The 20,364-nt window shown below is 45.8% G+C and overlaps 1 protein-coding gene and 1 long non-coding RNA gene across 3 annotated transcripts in view; both read right to left on the bottom strand.

Moving 5' to 3' along the window:
• Nucleotides 1-9,332, bottom strand: part of LOC120398139 — a 32,093-nt gene extending 22,761 nt beyond the window's left edge. Inside the window, exon 1 of one of the 2 annotated variants that reach the window (XR_005594201.1) lies at nt 9,020-9,332. This is a non-coding gene — a long non-coding RNA (uncharacterized LOC120398139). The remainder of the gene's footprint in view (nt 1-9,019) is intronic. The other variant, XR_005594202.1, reaches the window with a different exon arrangement.
• A 1,412-nt stretch (nt 9,333-10,744) lies between these two features.
• EIF4EBP1 (eukaryotic translation initiation factor 4E binding protein 1) lies at nt 10,745-19,602 on the bottom strand. The gene is made up of 3 exons (XM_039521441.1): nt 19,395-19,602; nt 12,601-12,771; nt 10,745-11,187 (listed from the first exon to the last, which is right to left on the bottom strand). Exons 1-3 carry the CDS (start codon nt 19,534-19,536, stop codon nt 11,156-11,158), a joined length of 345 nt encoding a protein of 114 aa, XP_039377375.1. The 5' UTR covers nt 19,537-19,602; the 3' UTR covers nt 10,745-11,155.
• Between the last annotated feature and the right edge of the window lie 762 nt (nt 19,603-20,364).

Raw genomic sequence — 20,364 nt, 5'->3', positions numbered from 1 at the left:
CAAGAGGTCAGACTAGATAATCACAGTGGTCCCTTCTGCCCTGGGAATCTATAAACACTGAACCTCAGAATCTTTTTAGCTTCCTCTCTCAGTGCATGAGACCAGATTCCTGACAAAGTCATTGCTCCAGTCTGCTGTACTTGACGTGATAGCAGTGTAAGTTTGCAGAGAGCATTAGCCTGATCATTCTGCAGTTCAGGGCCTGCAAAGGTCTCTCTGTCAGCCATGGAAACCTGTGGGAATTACCACGTGCCTGTTTGCTTAACAATATCCACCTTCAGGAAGGCCAAGCCCGAGTTCAAGGAGGGGAAGATAAGGGGAGTTTGCTCTGGATCCATATGAAAAGGAGCAAGTGAGAGTAAACAGTCTGAAAGGCTGTTTATGGGGAAATTGCTTATCAAAGGCACAAGAGTAATGCTAAAGCAAACTGTTGATTACTGCCCTGCCTGGCAGGCCAAAGAGCAGCCCGGTTCTACCTTCCCTTCCCTTCACTGGCTCAGCTGGAGACAGTCCCTTTGAACAGTGTGGATAAGGCACTGGTTCAGAGGAAAGATGGCCCAATGGGCAGGGCACAAACTCAGGTCAGTTCCCTGCTCTACCACAGACTGCAGGGGGGATCCGAGGATGTCACTTAGGCTTTACAAAATGTTACCCCAAGTGAGTAAGGAGCCTAGTCCCATTTAGATTCTAGACACAAATGGAAGTTAGGCGCCTAAATACCTGTTCAGGGTCTGCACCCCAGTCACTTCTGAGCTTCAGTCTCAGCAGAAGTCCTTGAATGTAGGCACCTGTGTGCCTAAGTTAGCTTTAGAAATGGGACTTGGTCTCCTTACTCATCTAGTAGCTTCTGTACATTTTCCCCCTCAGTTCCCCATCTGTGAAATGGGGCTAGCAGCCCTGCCCTCCCTCACAGGGGTTGTGAGGAGAGAGACATTAAAGGACAGCATCTGAGCATCTCACAAATACCTAAGATAGTGAGATAAAGTAAAATCCTCCCTGAAACTTCATGCCAAATTCAGACTACATTTACACATAAATCACTCCAAGGGCACAGCTGCGCTTCTGTAGTGCTTCAGCACAGACCCTCACGACAGAGCTGGGAGGGGTTGTCCCGTCATTACAGGCCATCCACCTCCCCAAGATGTGGTAGCTAGGTCAACACAAGAATTATTCCATCGACTAGCGCTGACTACACTGGGGGTCAGGTGGGCTGACAACGTCTCACAGGGGGGTGGATTTTTCACACCCAGGAGAGGGACAGCTATGCCAATGCAAGTTTCCGGTGTAGACTGACCTTGAAGTTAACTGGAGATTTTCCTACTCTAGGAAAGGTTAACTCATCGACCCTGCTATGTCACTAAGTGGTTTGAAAAATCCATACCCCTGAGCAACATAGTTAAACTCACCTTCCCCCCCGGTGTAGAAGGTGCTAGGTTGAGGGATGACTTCTTCCATCGACCTAGCTACTGCCTCTCTGGGAGGTGGACTAACTACAGCAACAGGAGAACCCTGCCCGTCGGTGTCACGAGTGTCTACACTGAAAGAGACAATAACAAAGCCTTCCTAGTATGCTTCTCCCGCCCCTTTACTTCTCAGTTTAATTCCCCTATGGAAAATCCCCATAGAACTTAATAGAGAATGGTAACATAAGAACGGCCGTACCGGGTCAGACCAATGGTCCATCTAGCCCAGTATCCTGTCTACCGACAGTGGCCAATGCCAGGTGCCCCAGAGGGAATGACCCTAACAGGCAACGATCAAGTGATCTCTCTCCTGCCATCCATCTCCATCCTCCAACAAACAGAAGCTAGGGACACCATTCCTTACCCATCCTAGGGACACCATTCCTTACCCATCCATAGCCATTAATGGACTTAGCCACCATGAATTTATCCAGTTCTCTTTTAAACGTTGTTATAGTCCTAGCCTTCACAACCTCCTCAGGTAAGGAGTTCCACAAGTTGACTGTGCGCTGCGTGAAGAAGAACTTCCTTGTATTTGTTTTAAACCTGCTGCCTATTAACAGTGATAGGTTTGAGCAACTACCCTGAAGAACTGAACAGAGGATTCATCTGCTGTGGATTGGATACAAAACCCAACAGAAGGAACTGAAGAGAGAGAAAAAACAACAAGGAGCCATTATGGCACCTTAGAGACTAACAAATTTATTTGGGCATAAGCTTTCGTGGTCTAAAACCCACTTCATCCAGAAAAGCCTATGAAAGCTTATGCCCAAATACATTTGTTAGTCTCTAAGGTGCCACAAGGACTCCTCGTTGTTTTTGCTGATACAGACTAACACGGCTGCCCCTCTGAAACCCGGAGAGAGGGAAATCCTGTTGGTCTTTACAGTGTCCCTTCCCTATTCAATTCAACAGCGTTTTGCCATAAGGTCCTGCAGTCTCTGCACTTCCCAGCATTGGCTGGCACTGAAAGCACTAGTGCCAGAAATAAAATACAATGTGTAAAAATAATTATTAACGGGGCTCTGATCCTTTAATTGGATCAGGGTGCAGGCATGTATACTGGGGGGTGGGACCTGCTGGAACCTGTGCAGAAAGAACACCATTGATTGAAGGACACTTGGCCCAGGTGTAAGTGTCTCCCTACAGAAGTAGGGCTGCAGGCTTGGGGGGATAGTAGACAAGGGGGCACATTCTCCAGCCCCCTATGAAACTAACAGTGAGTTCAGTGGAGTTTCATACTGGTGTAACAGAGAACAAGTCTGGCCTTGTGCCATGGGCGCTCCTTCCCCTACTACAGGTATTATTTGTATTGCAACAGCCCCTAGGCACCCCAGTGAGGGAGCAGGGCCGCACTGTGCTAGGTGCTGTACAAACACAGAACAAGCAGGTGAGACCTTTGCACCCTGAAGGGGTAGATGAGGGCAGGGTGAGGGGGGTTGTTTCTGATGGGGTTCCACTGATCCCCGACTTCCTAAGGGTCCCGAGTCCCCTGTGCTGAAGGATTCTTCTAGCTCAGACAGTTCCTGTGTTGCACATAATGGGAACAAAGCCTGAATCCTTGAGGGGCCAGGCCCCTAGCAATGAGACGGCATCCCCGGGCTTGCCCACTCTCCAGCAGCTCGGAGACGGCCCTGGAGAGTGACTGTGGTGATGTGGATGCCTGTGTGGTAGGAAATGGACCCAGGCCCCTAGAAAGCCCACAAGTGGTAATGACAGCCAGTCACTGGTTTACAACCCAACCAGCTGTCGCTCCCCCCAGCCCCGAGTCAGCCAGGCACCATCGCACACCTGCATGCAACATCAAACCTCTCTTTCTTGTCTGGTTTCCAAGGCACTGGGTTAACGAAAGGCACAATTTTAAACCCATTTAGTTAAAGCACAGCTGCAAACCCGTGTGGAGAGTCTGATTTTGGTTTAAATCAGGCTTATTTCAGGTTAGCATCAGTCAGTCAGGAACAGGGTGAAGCTGAACCAGATTAAGCCACGATTACCTAGAAATAAAAGTGCCTGCCCAGGGGTCTGCAGCAGGTTGGTGTGCAGACAAAACCCAAGCAGGAGGGCTCTGCTAGCCTGTTGTACAATGGGAAGTGAACTGGGAGGAGGTTTGCCCTGTGCTTGACATGCCACCCCAACACAGATGCAGTAGCTAGACTTCCAAAGCTGCATTTAGCAGTTAGTGACAGATTTGCACTGATAATTTTCAGACAGCTTTGCATTCCAATGCCTATTCGGTGGTCACTCTCCCTGGGACTAAAGATGTGCTAAGGAGAAGGCTACTAACCATGTGAGGAAGAAGCAAACAGCTGCTGTCAAATGCATTCCTACCAGTTAACCCCCCCAAGAGACAAGCTAATGTCTGGAACGTTTGGAGACACACCGGTGCATTTTCTGTAGTGCTACTCCCCCCACAATCCACAGCTTAGCAGCACCATTTCTGGTTCCCCAGGGGCTGGTACACACGGCCCTCATTGTCCCATTGCGGAACATACCTCTTGGGGAGCGACCCCTCTCAGTGAGTTTGAGGCTATCCTGAGGAAAGCAGTTAGATTTGCTTGCTTTGGGACAGAGCTGAGCTGGTCTCCCTTGGACACAGTAGAGTTAGTTTTATCAGTACCAGTTAGGACACCGATATGCATTCTCGAGCCATCGTGTATTTCCACTCAACAGGAAAACACATTGGGTCATGCTGTTGTTTAAAGGAGTCGCCATTTCATCCTTAGCGAGGTTTCAGACATTTACTATTTGGCCCTGAGTTAGCAGTCTTAGCAAAGAGGCCAAGGGTTATCTTCCCAGCCCCAGAGATGGTCCCTGCAGGCTCTTGGCTGTTAGGAAGCTTGTTGCGCTGTGGTCTGTGTTTTACCAAGCAATAGGTTGCCATTTTTTCACCAAACAAAAAAATGAAAATGGCAGCAGCCACTCAATACTCCTGAGCAACGGTACAAAACAAACTAGCCGAATGAGTCACCTTTCAGTAACAAAGCAACACATGGGCCCAGCACTCACATGCCGTCCTGTAACAACAAACCAGCAGGCAGAGCCCAGCACCAAGGAGCAAATCAGTGCATGCAGCCCAGTACTAAAGAGTGACCCTACAGTAACTAACTAACATACACAGCCCTGCGTTTATGAGGGGTTCTGTAACAACAAATCAGTGTGTGCTCAGGTTATGAGATGGTTTGCCCAAGGAATCAACGAACACATGCAACAAAGGTTTCAGAGTAGCAGCCGTGTTAGTCTGTATCCGCAAAAAAAACAGGAGTACTTGTGGCACCTTAAAGACTAACAAATTTATTTAAGCATGAGCTTTCGTGAGCTACAGCTCCGAAGAAGTGTGACACAGCTCACGAAAGTTCATGCTTAAATAAATTTGTTAGTCTTTAAGGTGCCACAAGTACTCCTGTTTTTTTTACATGCAACAAAGAAAACACAGCCTGGGTAAGAAAGGGGGTTTGATTTCCAGGCGTAGAAAAACAGTCAGCAAGGAATGATAGGTATTTTTAAATACCTGGGGACTGGGCTTCCACATAAAGATGAAGCAAAGTGACAAGAGACAGGAAATCAAATGCGAATGCCGCCACTCAGACCATTATGTTAAAAAATCCCAGCTGTGCTATTTCAACCCAATCAACAATTCCATTAACCACCTGCCATTAAACATGTGGCAGGTCTGTGGATACTAATGATAGAGGCAACACTTGCACTAGGCTGCCAGCCAAGCCCATCTTTTAGCACATGGTTTACAGACAAGTAATGCACCCCAGAAAACACAGAGATCTGTATTGAAAGGGCTTAGCTGCTCTTGGCACATCTTATGCAAAAGAGGGGAAAATTAAGGTTCCTCCTGGCTCAGGGATGCAGTGTTACCTAGTAGTTAGAACGAAGGAGTCTTTGCTCTGGGAAGGAGTGCTACAGAGTGGTCAGAGCAGAGGGCAGTAAGGCAGCACTGCTGGGCCCTACTCTCCAGAGCTCTTTCAGACTTTTAGAATCTCCCTGTGGAATCTTTCCGGGGGCAAGATCTGTGCCAAAGTCACTCCAGCTGTAAATCGAGAATCCTACTGCTTACAAACCCGGAGGACTGGTGTGAGGATTAATGAATGCAATGGAGAATCACGGTCGGGGACCAGCCAGGTGAATACACAACAAATCAAAATGTATTTTTAAAACAGCATGTAGTTCCAATAAACTATTCATGAATTTACAGTAGGACTCCTATTTTATGAACTAATTAGGGGGTTAATAAAATTGAACATAGCAAAACTACAGTCATTCAGTGACAGTACATAATAAATGGTGACAGATGTCTACAGTACAGTGTGCCTGATATTTTTTGGTTTGAGAGAACCGCATCTTTTCTTTGGTTCATATAAGAAGTCATTCATAAGATAAATGTTCATAAAATCAGGGTACTATTGTATTTGTCAAATTATCAGCCCAGCTTTATAACTGGATGGGGGATAATAATAAACATCAAATAGCTTATTTGAAAGTTATTGTGGAATCTACCAAAACATTATTCAGTGATTTATTTGATCAGTTGTAGTTTTCTGTGCATGTTTTGGATATGACCAAGCTCTTTAGAGCTTGCAAAACACAATTTCTAAGCAATTTAGGATAAGGAAAATATATAGGTAATCAAATCTCAGGCTTCAGGCTTGATCACTCTAGGAGTCAGGAAGGAATTCTGCCTCCCACCTTAGAGCATTTCACACTTGACTAGGTGCTTCATGGTGATACTTTGCCTTTCTTTGAACCATCTAGTATGAATCACCCGTGGAGACTACACTGGCTTCGATGAACCAAGACCCAGATCCATAAAGGTATTTAAGGGTCTAACTTTCATTTGTTTATTTCAGTGGAAGTTAGGAGCCTAAATACCTTTGTGGCTCTGGGGCCAAGTGTTGGATTCATAGATTAGAAAGCCTGGAGGGACCGTTGTGATCATCTACTCTGAGCTCCTGTATAACGGGCCATAATACTTCCCTCATTTGATATGTGAACTCTTGTGACCAAGATCTTCAAAAGTGAACAGTAATTTTGGATGCCTTATGTGAGAACCTTACAAAGTTTGGATTGCAGGGGAGCTCAGTGCTTTCTAAAATGTAGAGCCTGTTAAGATGTCTCAAATTAGGCACCTAAAGTCACTAGCCACTTTTGAAAACCTTTGGCCTATACTCATAAATGACATATCTGCCTATGCATAACTGTAGAAAGGATTAATGATATTTGGAAGTATTTGCTATATGTTCAATGTGGCTATTTTAGATGATGTGGGAAATAGAATCAGTGAAAGTTAATTTATCGTGATTATTTCTAGCAAGAGGCAGTGCTCATCTGAAAAGTCCAACTGGGAGCGCATAAAGATTTTAATGGGAATAAGCGTCCAGCCACTTTTGCACCAAAACAAACACCTACAGTATCAAATGTCCCTTCCTAGCTGAGCTTTGTTAAAGAATCCCATGGGCTGAGATAAACGCTCACAAAAAATGAGACTATCTGTCCAGAGACAAATCAGTTGGACATGCCTTTTTATTTTTGTAGCAGCTTATTGCAGGCTGTCCCATAAATTGTGCAACTCATTTCCTGTAACAGATCTATTGTCACCCTTTGGAAAGGGGAAGGAACATAATGTAGGAAAACTGGTTACAGGAGTCATACAACAGATCTGCTTTTGATCATCCAGGTTAGATACACGTAGGTTGCATGAAATCCTTAATAACTATGCTCCTTATTGTAACCTGATGCTGGATAAACATCACAGCATGCTCCCTAATAGAGAAAAATCTGCTTATCCTGCAGTCTATGCAAAACCCTGAAGTGTCAAACATGTAACAGTTCTTTTGTAAATGGCTTCCCTCTTCATTTGTCTGCCAGTGTCCCTCAGCTGTTTTGAAAAAAACCCTGTTTTTAAAATGTGACCTGAGTGTCCTAGTCTATGGAAACTCATGTTATCCAGTTCTCTGCAGAGCCAAACTTGACTGGCCTCTCAAGATAATGAGTGCACAGTATGGGCTTGTCTACACACAGAAGTTGTATTGCTTTAGCTATACTAGTGCAGTTAAAAGAGTACAGCCTCCCCTTGTGTGGATGCAGTTTTAGACCAGTATAGTTTTGGGAAAGGGAAGACGCTATACTGCTCTAAGACAACTTTGTACTGATAGAACTGTGTCCCCTCCAGGTTGTACCACTATAACTATTTCAATTAAAAAAAATTCACCCCACCTTTACCAAAATAGTTACACTGATTGAGAAATTGCATGGAGAATGCCTGAAAGATACTTTTATGGGGGTTTATTTAGAGCAAATAGTCTATGTCATGTGCTATTCCCTCTGGTTTCTTTCTACAACATCTGTAATTTTGATAGGCTAATTGAAATGTTAAATTCTGCTCTGGTGGCTCAGATATTTGTGCTGGTATCTTTAACTCCCAGTCTGGATACTACTCCAGAAAAGCCATCTCAGCACAGGCACAAAGCACCTAAGCTGTTACCCCTAGTCCTCTGCTGGTTATATCAGTGACCAGAAGATTGCACTCCTTTTGGAAAATGTGAATGTGATCATCTCTTGCGCATAGCTACCAGCGTTTTAACGAAAGAAAGCAAACTCAACCAAGTGATGTGCATATGGATTTACCAATTAACAAAGTGAAGCAGTAAGTTCTATTGCTCTATGGTACAGATTCTGCTAATGGTAGGAAAAGCTCCCTAGATACAGATCACAGTAAAACCCTACACATATGCTAAGCACTAGTGTTAAGATAGGGATGGAAAGACTGCTGAAAGCAACAACTCTGAATACCTATTCCTGTCAGATTGCAAGCGTTTCATTTAAAACCTTATCGTTGATGCAGTTTGATCGGTGTCATTTCTTTTGTCTTTGTTTCCTTTGTAATTCTCAGAGTAATAGAGTAATTTAATGTGATGTGTCCTTTGTGATTCATTAGCAGACTTTTCAACAGTAAAAAGCAGATAAAGACACATGATCTGCCTTCTCCCCCAGATAGTCTTGTGGAAGCCCCACTTCCAATCCACATCCCAATGCTTTACACTGTGTTCACTCCCACCCTGGAGCACCCAGTCAGACAACACCTGCAGCCGGTTGTGCCTTCAATAGCTTTGAAAACTAAACATTCGGTCAAAGCTAGTATTTGTCATCAAGCTGTAAATAATCCCTGCCCGATAAGAGCAGAAAATTATAAAGGAAACTCCAAATTTAAAGACAGTATCTAGCTAGCAAGACACTAGAGTGCTGTCTGCAACCTGCTACCAAGCATTGCTCTGATCCAGTTGTCTTGACTCCAGCAAAATTATTGATTTCAATTAGGAGCTTTGCCAGTACAGAAATGCTGGATTGGGCCTGGTGCCCTGTACCAAAGTAATCTGGTGAAAGACAAGCTCTAAGCAAGAATTTTAACATAGGTCAGAGAGAAGAGACCCTCAAGAAGGAACTAAGGTAAGTGGTCCTCATTTATATGATGAAAGGGTTTAGTGGTTTGGGGGAACAGGAATTACAGGAGGTCCCTAATCAATACACTTGAACTGGAGGCTCAGACTTACCTACCTTGAAGGAGATGCTAGGTATAGCTGGGGACAGGTAGTGAGGTCCTTTCTACTGCAGGTAGGAAACTTGCTGCAGGCTCCAGTCTGGGAGCAGAGTGCAGCTGAACTGCTCCTCTTAGGCAGATGTGGCTACAGGTGTCTCCTTTTAAGACTAGATGGGCTAGAGAGGGCTTTCTGAGGCTTGCCTGCAATAGAAGGAAGTTATGAAACCCTCTTTTGAGGGAGGAGGGGAGGTGATGGTTTGGGAGAGGGTTTTTTTGGGGTGCTTGTGAAAGGATGAACCACCAGAGGAGCTGACTACAGCACCTCTATGGACACAGGGCTTGAGAACTCATTCTGGAAGCATGCTGGGAAGACGTTTCAATCTCTTGCAAGTGACTAGACATTGGGGTGTTGTGGATTTCTAGTAGCCCTGGGAAGCATTAAAGGTGACCTCAGTCTTAAAAGGCTAGCTGGACTTTGGGGCATTCTAGATGTTTTGTAATGGGGATTATGTGTCTGCTATTTGCTGGACTGGGGCAGGCACGTCCAGGCCCCCTCAAACCTAAGGGCTTTCCCTCCCAATTAACAGGGACAAACCACTAAGCCCAGGGCACAATTGCTTACATGAGACAAGGAAGGAGAAAACAGGAACAGGAGTGAGGTCACAGGTTAAAAATGAGGGCTCCAGAGGACACTGTGCAGAGAACCCTCAGCAATGCCTACCGCTCCTCAGAGGCATCTAAGGAGTCAGTGGACACTGCCCGGAGACACGACTGGACACGGGACTGGAAATAAGCCCCAAATTGCAGAGCACCCGCCCCTCCCGCAGTGATAGATAGCTGCCTTGGCCTTTGCCAGGAGGAGACGGACAAGGTTGTCCTGTGACAAGGTGGGGCCCTGGATGGGGTGTCCATAAATCAGCACGTGGGGAAAAGTGCAGCCAGAACCTCAGGAAGAGGTTCGGGAGGAGCTGTAACCTGATGCTCTACATGGATGTGCGCTAGGGTCTCCCTCTCACTGCAGAAGGGACAAGTGTCAGGGGAATTTGTGAACCATGCCACATACACGCCTGTGCTCATGGTTCCACGGAAGAGCCGCCAATATCCCTGGTGGGCCCAGAATATAGTCTGGCCCACTGGAGATCCTCACCCTTCCCATGCAGCAACAGGTCCTGCCACACAGTGTGGGACACAAGGGCAAGGAAGCGGATGCTATGAGGCGCGAGTGTGTACAGATGTGCTGTGGATGCAGTTTGGAGCCAGACCGGCTGGACATCATTCAGTTGGCTGAGGTGGTTCAGGGAGGCTCTAGGGGCAGAGGCCCAATGACACATTATGGAAGGGGAGGGGTGGGAGCCCCCTCCCACAGGACTGGCTCAAGGAAAGCAAGAGAAGCAGGAGACCAGGCTGCCCTCACCTCCCGAAGCACATGACAGGGGACACTCAGGGTGGGAAGCCCCATGCACTGGCCAAGTGCTGCAGCATGCACCCAGCCCTTCTGAGTGTAGTCCAGGTGGTCTCTGATTCTGGCGGCCCCAGCCAGGCCCATCCTCCAGCACACCAAGGGGGGACTCCACCACCTGCAGTCTAAGGCACATCAGTGGGTGCTGCCCAGTGTCTCTTTTTGAAGCACTTATGCCCAGGCCCTTGTATGACAGACTCTGGCCTCAATCTAGTTTGTGGGATTGCCCTAGTATAGCTTTCCAGCACAGTAATAGGCAGCAGTTTGCTTGCTATAATCAGCAAAGACCAGAAACCCACATTATGGCATTAATCCCCAAACCTGGAGACCCCAAATGATTTTATTTCTCCCCTGATATTACATTTCAGTCACCTTTACAGTACTGATATACACCAATTAACAAAGGCATAGAAACATGAAACAAAAAATCATAGAGAGCTTTCCTCCTCTCACTGTTGCCCATCGCCAGCAGGGGCCAGACTCATGGATTTACACCCATATGAATGGGTTGATACTTTCAGTCCTCACGTAACAGGATGTGTTCTGCTCTCAGTCAAAGCGAATGGACTGCCCTTCGTAGGAAAGAGCAAGTCACTCAGAAAAGCACGGCTATTCTAGAGGCCTAGCTGGTGGGAGCCCTCACACTGAGGTCCCATTCTTCACTGGACAAACACTCTCAGGGCACACACTTTAGATGTCCATGTCAAATTGAGCTTCCTCACCTATTGAAAAGAAATGACAAAAATGCAGGTGAGTACTTGATGAAGTCTTATATTAAATATCAAACACTACATGGATGAGCATAGAAGTTTGGATGTGGCAGTGAAGATTGGGGAAACTCTCAGCCTGCTATGTACAGGAATTGAGTTTTCCTGGAAAACTGCTGAGAGAGATGGCGGCTTGCTCTGGTGTTAGGGGGAAAATCATTCCTCTTTGGTCTGATGTTCTGCTCTCCTTCTATACAAAGAACATCTACTCTGCCAGCAGGCATTCTGCCAATGTAGAGCGCACAGAGCCTCAGAGACGTGATGCATCTGGGGAGGATCTGAGAAGAGAAATCCGCCCATCATTTGGAACACTACTCAAAAAAAATCCACAACAACAGAAGTATTTTTTACCTTTTCCCTATGACACACTTCACCACGAATATGGGTTTCTGTTCGCAACAAGAGGCATATGTAATTTTTAGTCAGCACAGCATGATGAAATTACTGTTCCATGTATGATTGCTATTGTAGTTGCTGCTGTTGATAGGACGCCAGTGTAAGCCAGGATACTACTACTCAGCTGACCCATAAAAGATATCACCTCACCCACCCTGTCTGTAACATCCCGGGACCAGCATGGCCACAACACTGCAAGTTACATAAATGGTCAGCTCTGTTACACTCCTTATTGCCAGTGATGCAGAAGAAACTTTTCAGGTACCAAACTGAGCCAGAAGAGGAACAAATCTTACTTTGTCTTGTAGTTTGATCAATTTTGATAGTTGAAGCCAGGGAGTGAGACCGTGACCAAAAGTTACCAGCCAAATCTTGCTCAGTGGTCCGTGTGAGCTAAGTTAGGAAACTCAACCTACTTAGTTTTCAGTGGACACATGCCCACATCACAAAACTGACAGTGCAATTTACAGTAATTGGTCCTTGAGACTAGACATCTCTGCAGAGAGATCAAGGACTGTATGGGCCACAAACTCAATTTCCCTTTCATCCCCATACCATTGTGGTGTAAGGAAGAAGCACATTAGCAAAGGATGTAACAGGCAAAGCTGGGCTGCACCTATTCTGTAGACAGAAGATTCACTTTCCAGGGCAGTTAATCCAGCAGTATGTTTCACCACTGCTAAATTAATATGAATGAGACAGAGGGAGAGAAAGATGGAACCACACGTGATAGATGTTAATGCATTACTGGAAGATGCTCATGCTACAGTGATGCGGTTGGTATAAGAACAATGTCTAACCCCAGAGATATCTTGATTTAGCCTGTATCCACAATCCACACACAGCATCAATTCCTCCTTAGTTGTTATAATAATATTCTGGCTCCAGCCTGGGTGTGCTCTTGTGTATTTTCCAAGGAAAAAAGATGAAGCATGCAGTTATTTTCAGGCTTTGCCATGGAGTGCCACTCACCTATGCCCACCTTCTCCAAGTAATTGTGGACATGGTTGTTTTCAATCTTCAACTCCTCCACATTTGGACTGGTAACACCTGGAATGTCTGGAAGGTCACACGGTGAGGTTTTGGCAACTGGGGAATTGCGGCATTCCATCAAAAACTTCCGGTCATAAATAATTCTTGTACCTAGAGGGAAAAAATGTGAAATACTGTCAGCTTTTAGCATATCTCAAAGTGCTTTACAAGGAAAGCAAATATCATTAGCCCTAACTTACATAAAACTGAGCCACAGAGAGTCCAGTAGCAGAGCTGGGAACAGAATGCAGGACCCAGGCCAGTGCTCAACCTACTAGGACACACTGCATCCCAGTCAACACCTAGTTACAAAATCTACATGAAAATAAAATTTAGGCTCCTGCAAAACTACGAAAAAATCAGTCAAATTAAGATTTAAACTGCTTCTGTTAGTCTCATCCCATCTCCCTTATGGTTGCAGTACATCAATTTCACACGCTTTTCTGAGATTACCTACAATTCTGAAAGAACACATGTTTAAGCAGATAGACCAGGAAATTTGTAGTGGAAATTGCCTCTCTTTTTTTAAGTCAGATTTTTAGTGTTATTACAGCAGAGTTTTCTGCATGGAGGTATTACCTTTATGTGCTCTGGACTGGCTGTCCAGCTCAGAAAACTTACTTTACATTTGTTAGGATCACGTAACTAAAATCAATAAATGACTCCCATTTTATTTGCTGTTTATTCTAGTGGTGAATGGGACCCGACCCTATTGTTGCTGGTTTGTTAGAGAAGAATAAAATTACATCTTTATTAAAGGGCAGAATGCAAACCTTGAGGTGACGGGAGAGTTAAGGTTCCCTGCGGGGATTTAAAAGGAACATTGAGTAGGCTGAGCAGCCCATTCCCCTACCAAGGCATCTGATGTTGGAAAAATATCAAACCAGAGTAAAAAGATCCCTCCAAAGATACAACATCCATAATATAGAAAGAACTCAAAAGACCATGCCAAGGAAAGGCTGTAACATCTCATTTCAGGATTGGACATTTAATACATTACCCTCATCCAACCAAACAGGACAAAGGAATCCCCTCCCTCCCTCTCGCCCCCATGTTCTCAGCTGACTGTATGCGTGTGGACAAGAAGAAATCAGAGATAACATCTCCCCTGGAATGCTAGGCACACTCGTATATTCCATAGCATGGCTGTAAAGTCATGTAACTAGATATTAAATTTTGAGGAAATTATGCTAATAATTTTCCAAGACACTGGAACCTTTTCAAAAATGAAAATAATTGTGACTAGTTTCTACAGATCAAAGAAGTAGAATTAAACTAGCAATTTCTCCAATTCAGATCTATGCTCCAGCACAAGTGCAGTTAATCAAGATTTGGGTAAAGAAACAACCCTAGCCTGCAGTTATAGCCTTTGGTAGCTGGAAGACTTACAAAGTAAGGACAGGGTTCCTAGAACTGCAGTTAGCATACTAGGTATTAGGAGTACATTTCATAACAGGCTTGCAAGAACTGCACATTCCTGGTTTACATTCATTCCGGCAGAGGCACATGCCTTGCGCTATTACTTATGAAACTAAATAACCTTTATACCCTGCTCTGACTTGTTACAACAGTTGTCAACATAAGGGGATGGATGGATGGATGGATGTTCAAGGTTTATAAAGGCCCCTTCCACCCGGAGAAACATGCAAATCTGATCAGTTTAAAAAATCTGTTTCAATTCACGCTATTATAAGAACCATTTGGTGAAACAATCTGTATCAGCTTCTGCAAAGCAAGCTTTACTCCCTGTCCCAAGACAGCTGATTCATGGCTTTGTCCCTCATTTCCAACAGAGCCCCAGCCATGCACAGGGGGTTCTGCGTAGCAGAAGCTGCTTTCTTCTAGAAGCTTCTGGTTGGTCTTCCTCTCTATGAGGGTTTTGTACTGGCATCCAAGAGGTAGTATCTGAGCACATTCCTGCACTGTGTAGTTGGAGGAGGGACATCTGGTCCTTGCTGTTAATGTTCCCATCAAAACTAAGTTCGTTAGAAGTATGAAGTGTACCAGTAATAGCTGTGATACTTTGATCAAAGATTGTGGGAGACAGGAGGAACAAAGAAAGCTCCTTGAAACCCTAGCAAACTTAAACTAGTGCACTACAGACTCCTAATTAAGAGAGGTTTTTTTTCCAGAATTTGGCTCCTGACCCACCAGTTTCCTTCTTAAGGACACTGCTATAACTCTTGGAAGCAATGCACAAGTTACTAAATCCTAGAAAATGTTAACAAGTTTCTGGCTCAGCAGTTATTGTCTTCAAAAGTTTAATGGCTCTAACCAGTTAACTGTATGGTCCCTGGGCCCAACCTCACATTCCCTGTGTGCCCCAGGCTCCCACTCACTCCTGGGGGGATGTCAGGTGAACAAGGAATGCTCAGGCCCTTACAGTGACAACCTGCTGCAGCTTCCCAGCTGCTGAACTCATTAAAAAGCCATGCATGATTTCAGCTGCTGCCTTTGGTTTATTTTAGGGGCCATTCAGCATTCTAGCTGCATGGCCAAGCAAACTTTATTCTTCCAACTGCCTTCTGGTTAGGATGGATAAGGTAACCAGCATCCCCCCCCAGCCACAAAAACTGTATGATATGATGTGGGTGACCAGATAGCAACTGTGACAAAATGGGACAGAGGGCGGGGGGAAATAGGCATCTATATAAGAAAAAGTCCCAAAAAACAGGACATCTGGTCACCCTAGGTGTGGGTATATTGAGCTGGAAGCATACAGCACAGAGAAGCCTTCCCAACCCAGAGCACTACACACTTCCCATAAACTGCAGAAACGTTCTTCTCACTGGAAAATCCCTCTGCCAGCAATCAGAGTGCTACACAAAACCACCCACTCTCCACTGCTCCTTTCAACCCTCGGACAATAACATTCTACATGATGTGTGTTTACATCAAGGAACTGAGCACCTAAAGCTGAGCTGGCGAAGGCTCCCAATCAATTAGCTCATGTGGACTGTACTTAGAGAAGGACAATACCCATGTGCCTTGGAGGGTCAGACAAGGATCCAGGACAAGCCCTGAGTGCAATATTAAAGAGAACAGGCTCCGTAGGTTTAAAGGTCATGCCTGTTTCTGACCCACACCACTTCTTGGTGCTGAGCTCTGATTTAATTTTATTTATCTTTTTGTTCTGGACTGCTGCAAATGAAAACTTTTCACCTCCTGTGCTGCCAGGGGGTAGTGGGTCCTTTCCCCTGATCTGTGATCTCATTCTGTTGGGGCTCCTGGAGCACAGAAGGATCAGGTAACAATTCTGAGATGGTGCATCTGAATCCTGAGTTCATTTTGGTAGCACCAAGGCTAAGCTTGGACCCACAGTGAACCACAGTTCAAGGGGTTTAAATCTACTTCAGCAGCTGAATTTGACAGACCCAGGAATTATTCCAGCCCAATCTGAACATCTCTGCCTACATGTTCCTGCCAATGGAGGATCCTGGCCCAAAGAAGTGCTCAGATGTTCTCCCAGAGGGAACACTTCCATTCACTAAGTACATTCTGGGGGCTCACTAACTCCTTTGGATGACTGGAGGGTGTTTTCCTGATGCCACTGAAAATGGCAAGTTAGATAAAGGGAACTCCACTTCCAACAGCGTACGTGAGGGGATGCCGGCGGTGCATCTCAGGGTTGCAGCGCTCCCAGGGTCACTTAGGACACGTTAGTCAAGGAAGAGCTCATCTTTCTTAGACTCTATGCAGTGGAGACATCCTAAAGCCAGAACTGGGGGTCAAGTAGTATAGGAGAGCTAACTTGCACGTGTCCAATGACTGAAAAAGCAAATTATTGCCCTTTCTTTCTGCAGAATGGAATTTAGCCTATTGCCACAGAGCCTGCAGAAGTTGGTAGCTATGAAGAGTTTCCTAATCAGTGGCCTTAAATAAATCATTCAAAAGCTAAAAGCCCACTCATTCTGTAATAGCATTGACATGAGACAAGTGACTATTTCAGGAACACAAAATGGTCGAGCTCTCATATAGTTTTCTCTGAGAAATCACATTCCAGTATCATCCCATAATGACTCAACACGACTCCCTGGGGTTCATATCTGGATTTTTCCAATTCATTCATTTTCACCCAAGGTAAAGGAAGAAAACACGCACTGAGTTTGCTTGGAACTTATCAGAATCAGGCAGACCATAAATAGTCAAACCAATTTTAAATCTTAGGGTAATACTCTCCAAAAGCCATAGGGAACATATATGCCCTTCCAAACTTCCTCAGCACCAGACTACGGGTATGTCTGTCCTACAAGTGCTACAGAACTATAGCACAGCTATGTTGCTGCAGTGCAGACACTTGCTAAAGAGACAGAAGGGGTTTTTCTGTCACTGTAGTAAATCCACCCCCTCAAAAGAGGTAGCTAGGTTGATGGAAGAATTCTTCCTTCAACCTAGCAGTGTCTACACCAGTGCATAGGTTGGCTTAACTATGTCCCTCAGTCTGAGTGTCACTGCTAGTTCAACCTAAGTTTTAGGTGTAGACCAGGCCTCTGACACCAACTGAACTGAATTGTGATAATTTGCACCAATGGCCAGAACGGTTACTGGGGATTTCTGATTTTGGCACTAAATCCTGTTTGCCTCACATGCACACAGTTCCACTGAAATCAATGGAACTACTTGGGAGATTAAAGTGAAGAACATTTGGCTTTGTAAAATTAGTCATGGGTGTTCCATAGCATATTAAATTTGCTCCTTTATTCTGAATAGTGCAACTTGATGTATTGTTTACAATACTTCACAGTACACCTGTAAAGGGATGGTAATGTTTTATTAAAGATTTTCAATTAAACATTCCAAAGGAACAAGTATTTATGTAACACATGACTGCACTTGAGAACTGTCTCTGCTATTGAACAGTGCAATGGTCTTTTCATAATTATTGGGTTTATGGATCAGCACAAGGAAGATCAGAGAGACTGTACTATATTAAGAACTATTAGTAATTACTTCATTTAAGCTGGTCTACAGATCAGTACATTTAAAGTGAGGTTTGAAGGAATTTTATTTTAGACTATTGACAGTAGCCTTGGAAAAGTGAGATTAAAACTCCATTGTTAATAATTACAGGGGATCAGGCATGAGAACATAAACATATGGTAACTACCCAGCAGCAATAAAACGCACGTTAACAGATAACAAGCAGAACCAAAGTGCATTATTACATGGAGCTTTTTAAACTCACTCTACATTTTTCAATCCATAAAACAGGCACACATTAAAATATTAGTTATCTGGATTATCCAGATCACTGAGAAATTAAATAGAATTCTTGAAAATAAAGGATGCTACTAGTGACTAGATATTTTGAAAAATTTCCCCATCCCTTAGCTATTTTTTAAACATCTGTCCTATTAATTCTGGACTGATTATCTTTCAGCCTTTTTCTAAGTATTTAACTACTACTTCTAGTCAAAACAGTGTTTTCATTTAAGAATTTGTTCAGTTTTTTTGGCCTCTACTACATTCTTTACATCTCATTCATGATCCTCCATCAATGGAATGAAACATGGGTGAGTGACAACTGTAACTTATCACAGCATACGAACATATATTAAGAAATAATCAGTTGCTCCTATACGTGAGGCACAATTGTTGCAAGAGGCACCTAAGGTTTAAGAATTTCTATTGCTTGTGATCTCAGAGAACAAAACAGATACCTAGTACAAAAGACACTTCAGTTTCTTTGACCAAATGTTCTTAGACTAGCCTAATTGTTGGGTTTAAAAAAAAGAGAGAGAGAGAGAGAGAGAGACACGCCAATTTAAGCTTCAGGCTTCTGTCTTTTTTTTTTTTAAAACCACTACCGTTACATGCAACTTCTAAGGTCACTACCATGTAAGATTAATTAAAAAAAATCCTCCCACCTATTTAAGTTGTGCATTTGACAGCACTTGCAATATAGCCAATTTCACTGTTCTGGTGTTTATGTGGCTCTTTCATACAGCAGCAGGGGAAAAAGCCTTTTTTAAATGATGGAAAAGTGATTGCAAAACTACAGAGTGGCAGGGACTCAAGGAGTTGCAGTAGCTGGAAATACTTGCAACTCATTTGCAACATATGGTATTTCCCAGCGCAGTCACAGTCTCAGGCTAGTCTAAACAGACAAATTTATCAAGATAGAGTCAAGTGTGTAGACATACTACTGCTGAAACTGACTAGATTTCAACAAGCCCTTTAAAAGCCAAATCAGCAGAACAATTGTACAGTGTCCCAGGCGGTGCTTGAAGGCAGTTGTATATACTGTAGTTACAGGCTGAAATAACACTACAGCTGAAGGCTAGCGCACAGTGTAAGTCTTTTGAACTCCCAGTCTTTTTTAGATAAATAAATATGAACTCTGAAACAGCAGCGTTAGCGCAGACTTCGGAGTTCGCCAGATTATTCCCCAGCCATTGCAAATAGGATGACCAGATGTCCCGATTTTGGGGGCTTTTCTTATATAGGCTCCTATTACCCCCCCCTCTCGATTTTTCACACTTGCTGTCTGGTCACCCTAACTGCCAATGACCCCGAGGCTGCCCATGGGGGCGGTGCGGTTGCAATGAGGAGAAATGCCCGCCCCGACCCCGCGCTGAGCAGCAGCAGCAGCTCCTGGGGAAACAAGCGGCGCGTGGGCACGAGAACAGCGACCCGCTGCGCGCGGGTTTCCCTGGGGACGCAGCAATGTCCGGGCACCGCAGACAGCCCGGCAGCCTCCCCCCCCGACCTCCGCCCCCGGCCCGGCCGCTCACCGCCCGGCGTGGTCCCGAACACCGTGCCCCCGGGCGTGGTGCTGTAGTCGCCGGGCGGCAGCGGGGCCCCGTCGGGCAGGCTGAGGCGCTTGGCGGGGATGGCCCGGCTCGGCGTGTGGCCCTGGCGGCAGCTCCCGGACATGGCGACTGGGGCTGCCCGCGCGCCCGCCGGCCCCCCGACCCGGAACCAGCCGGCGGGCCACGCCCCTTCCGCCCCGCGCGCGGCGCCACGGCCCGGGGAGCGGCGGCGGCGGCAGGGCGCAGGCGTGGCCGACCGCTGACCCCGCCCACTGCCCCGCCCCTTCTCCTGCTCCCCCAGGGCCTGACCCCTCCCTTCCCCATCCCACCGCCCCTCGCCCCTCCCCATGCCCCGCCCCTTCTGCTCCCCGCCCTCCCCAGGGCCTGACCCCTCCCGTCCCCATCCCCCTGCTCCCAGCTCCCCTCCCATGCACTGACCCCTCCTCATGCCCCACCTTCCCCATCCCACTGCTCCCAGCCCTCCCACTGCCCCCCACCTCCCTTCCCATGCACTGACCCATCCTCTCTCCCCCCATCCCACTCCTTCCACCAACCCCCTCCATGCACCCACCTCTCCCCATTGCTCACACTAACTCTCCCCACGTGCAAGAGGGATGTATAACAACCCTCTCCTACACTGTACACACAGTCCCCACTTCAAGGAGTTTTGTAACCCAGACTGACAAGGCAGACAAAGTGGGGGAAGGAAAGAAGTACCTTCAAACAATACGCTTAGGGAGCAACCCTCAGCATCCCTGTCATTCCCATGGCCACAGGCTGGGTTGGTGGCAGGGCGGTTCATGAAGTATTTCTGGGCACAGGTTCTCTGCCTGTCCCATACTGTGCTCCCATGCAACAAACAAAACGTGTTTTGGGACACACTTCCCAGCTAGCCATAAGGAACAGGAGGCAGTTGTGCCCCCCTGCCAAGTTCAGACTTGCTACCCAGCTT

Source organism: Mauremys reevesii, linkage group 2, assembly GCF_016161935.1.
Source record: "Mauremys reevesii isolate NIE-2019 linkage group 2, ASM1616193v1, whole genome shotgun sequence".
Lineage (NCBI taxonomy): Eukaryota > Metazoa > Chordata > Testudines > Geoemydidae > Mauremys > Mauremys reevesii.
Note: the sequence above shows the minus strand (reverse complement) of the source record. Positions and strands in the feature narration are given on the sequence as shown.

Excerpts from the sequence above, each read along its gene's own strand:
- EIF4EBP1 (XM_039521441.1), bottom strand. The coding sequence starts at position 19,536 with ATGTCCGGGAGCTGCCGCCAGGGCCACACGCCGAGCCGGGCCATCCCC. Across the intron at positions 12,772-19,394 it reads GTTCGGGACCACGCCGGGCG|GTACAAGAATTATTTATGAC; the intron begins GTGAGCGGCCGG and ends TTTTCCCTCTAG. Across the intron at positions 11,188-12,600 it reads CTTGGAGAAGGTGGGCATAG|GTGAGGAAGCTCAATTTGAC; the intron begins GTGAGTGGCACT and ends TCTTTTCAATAG.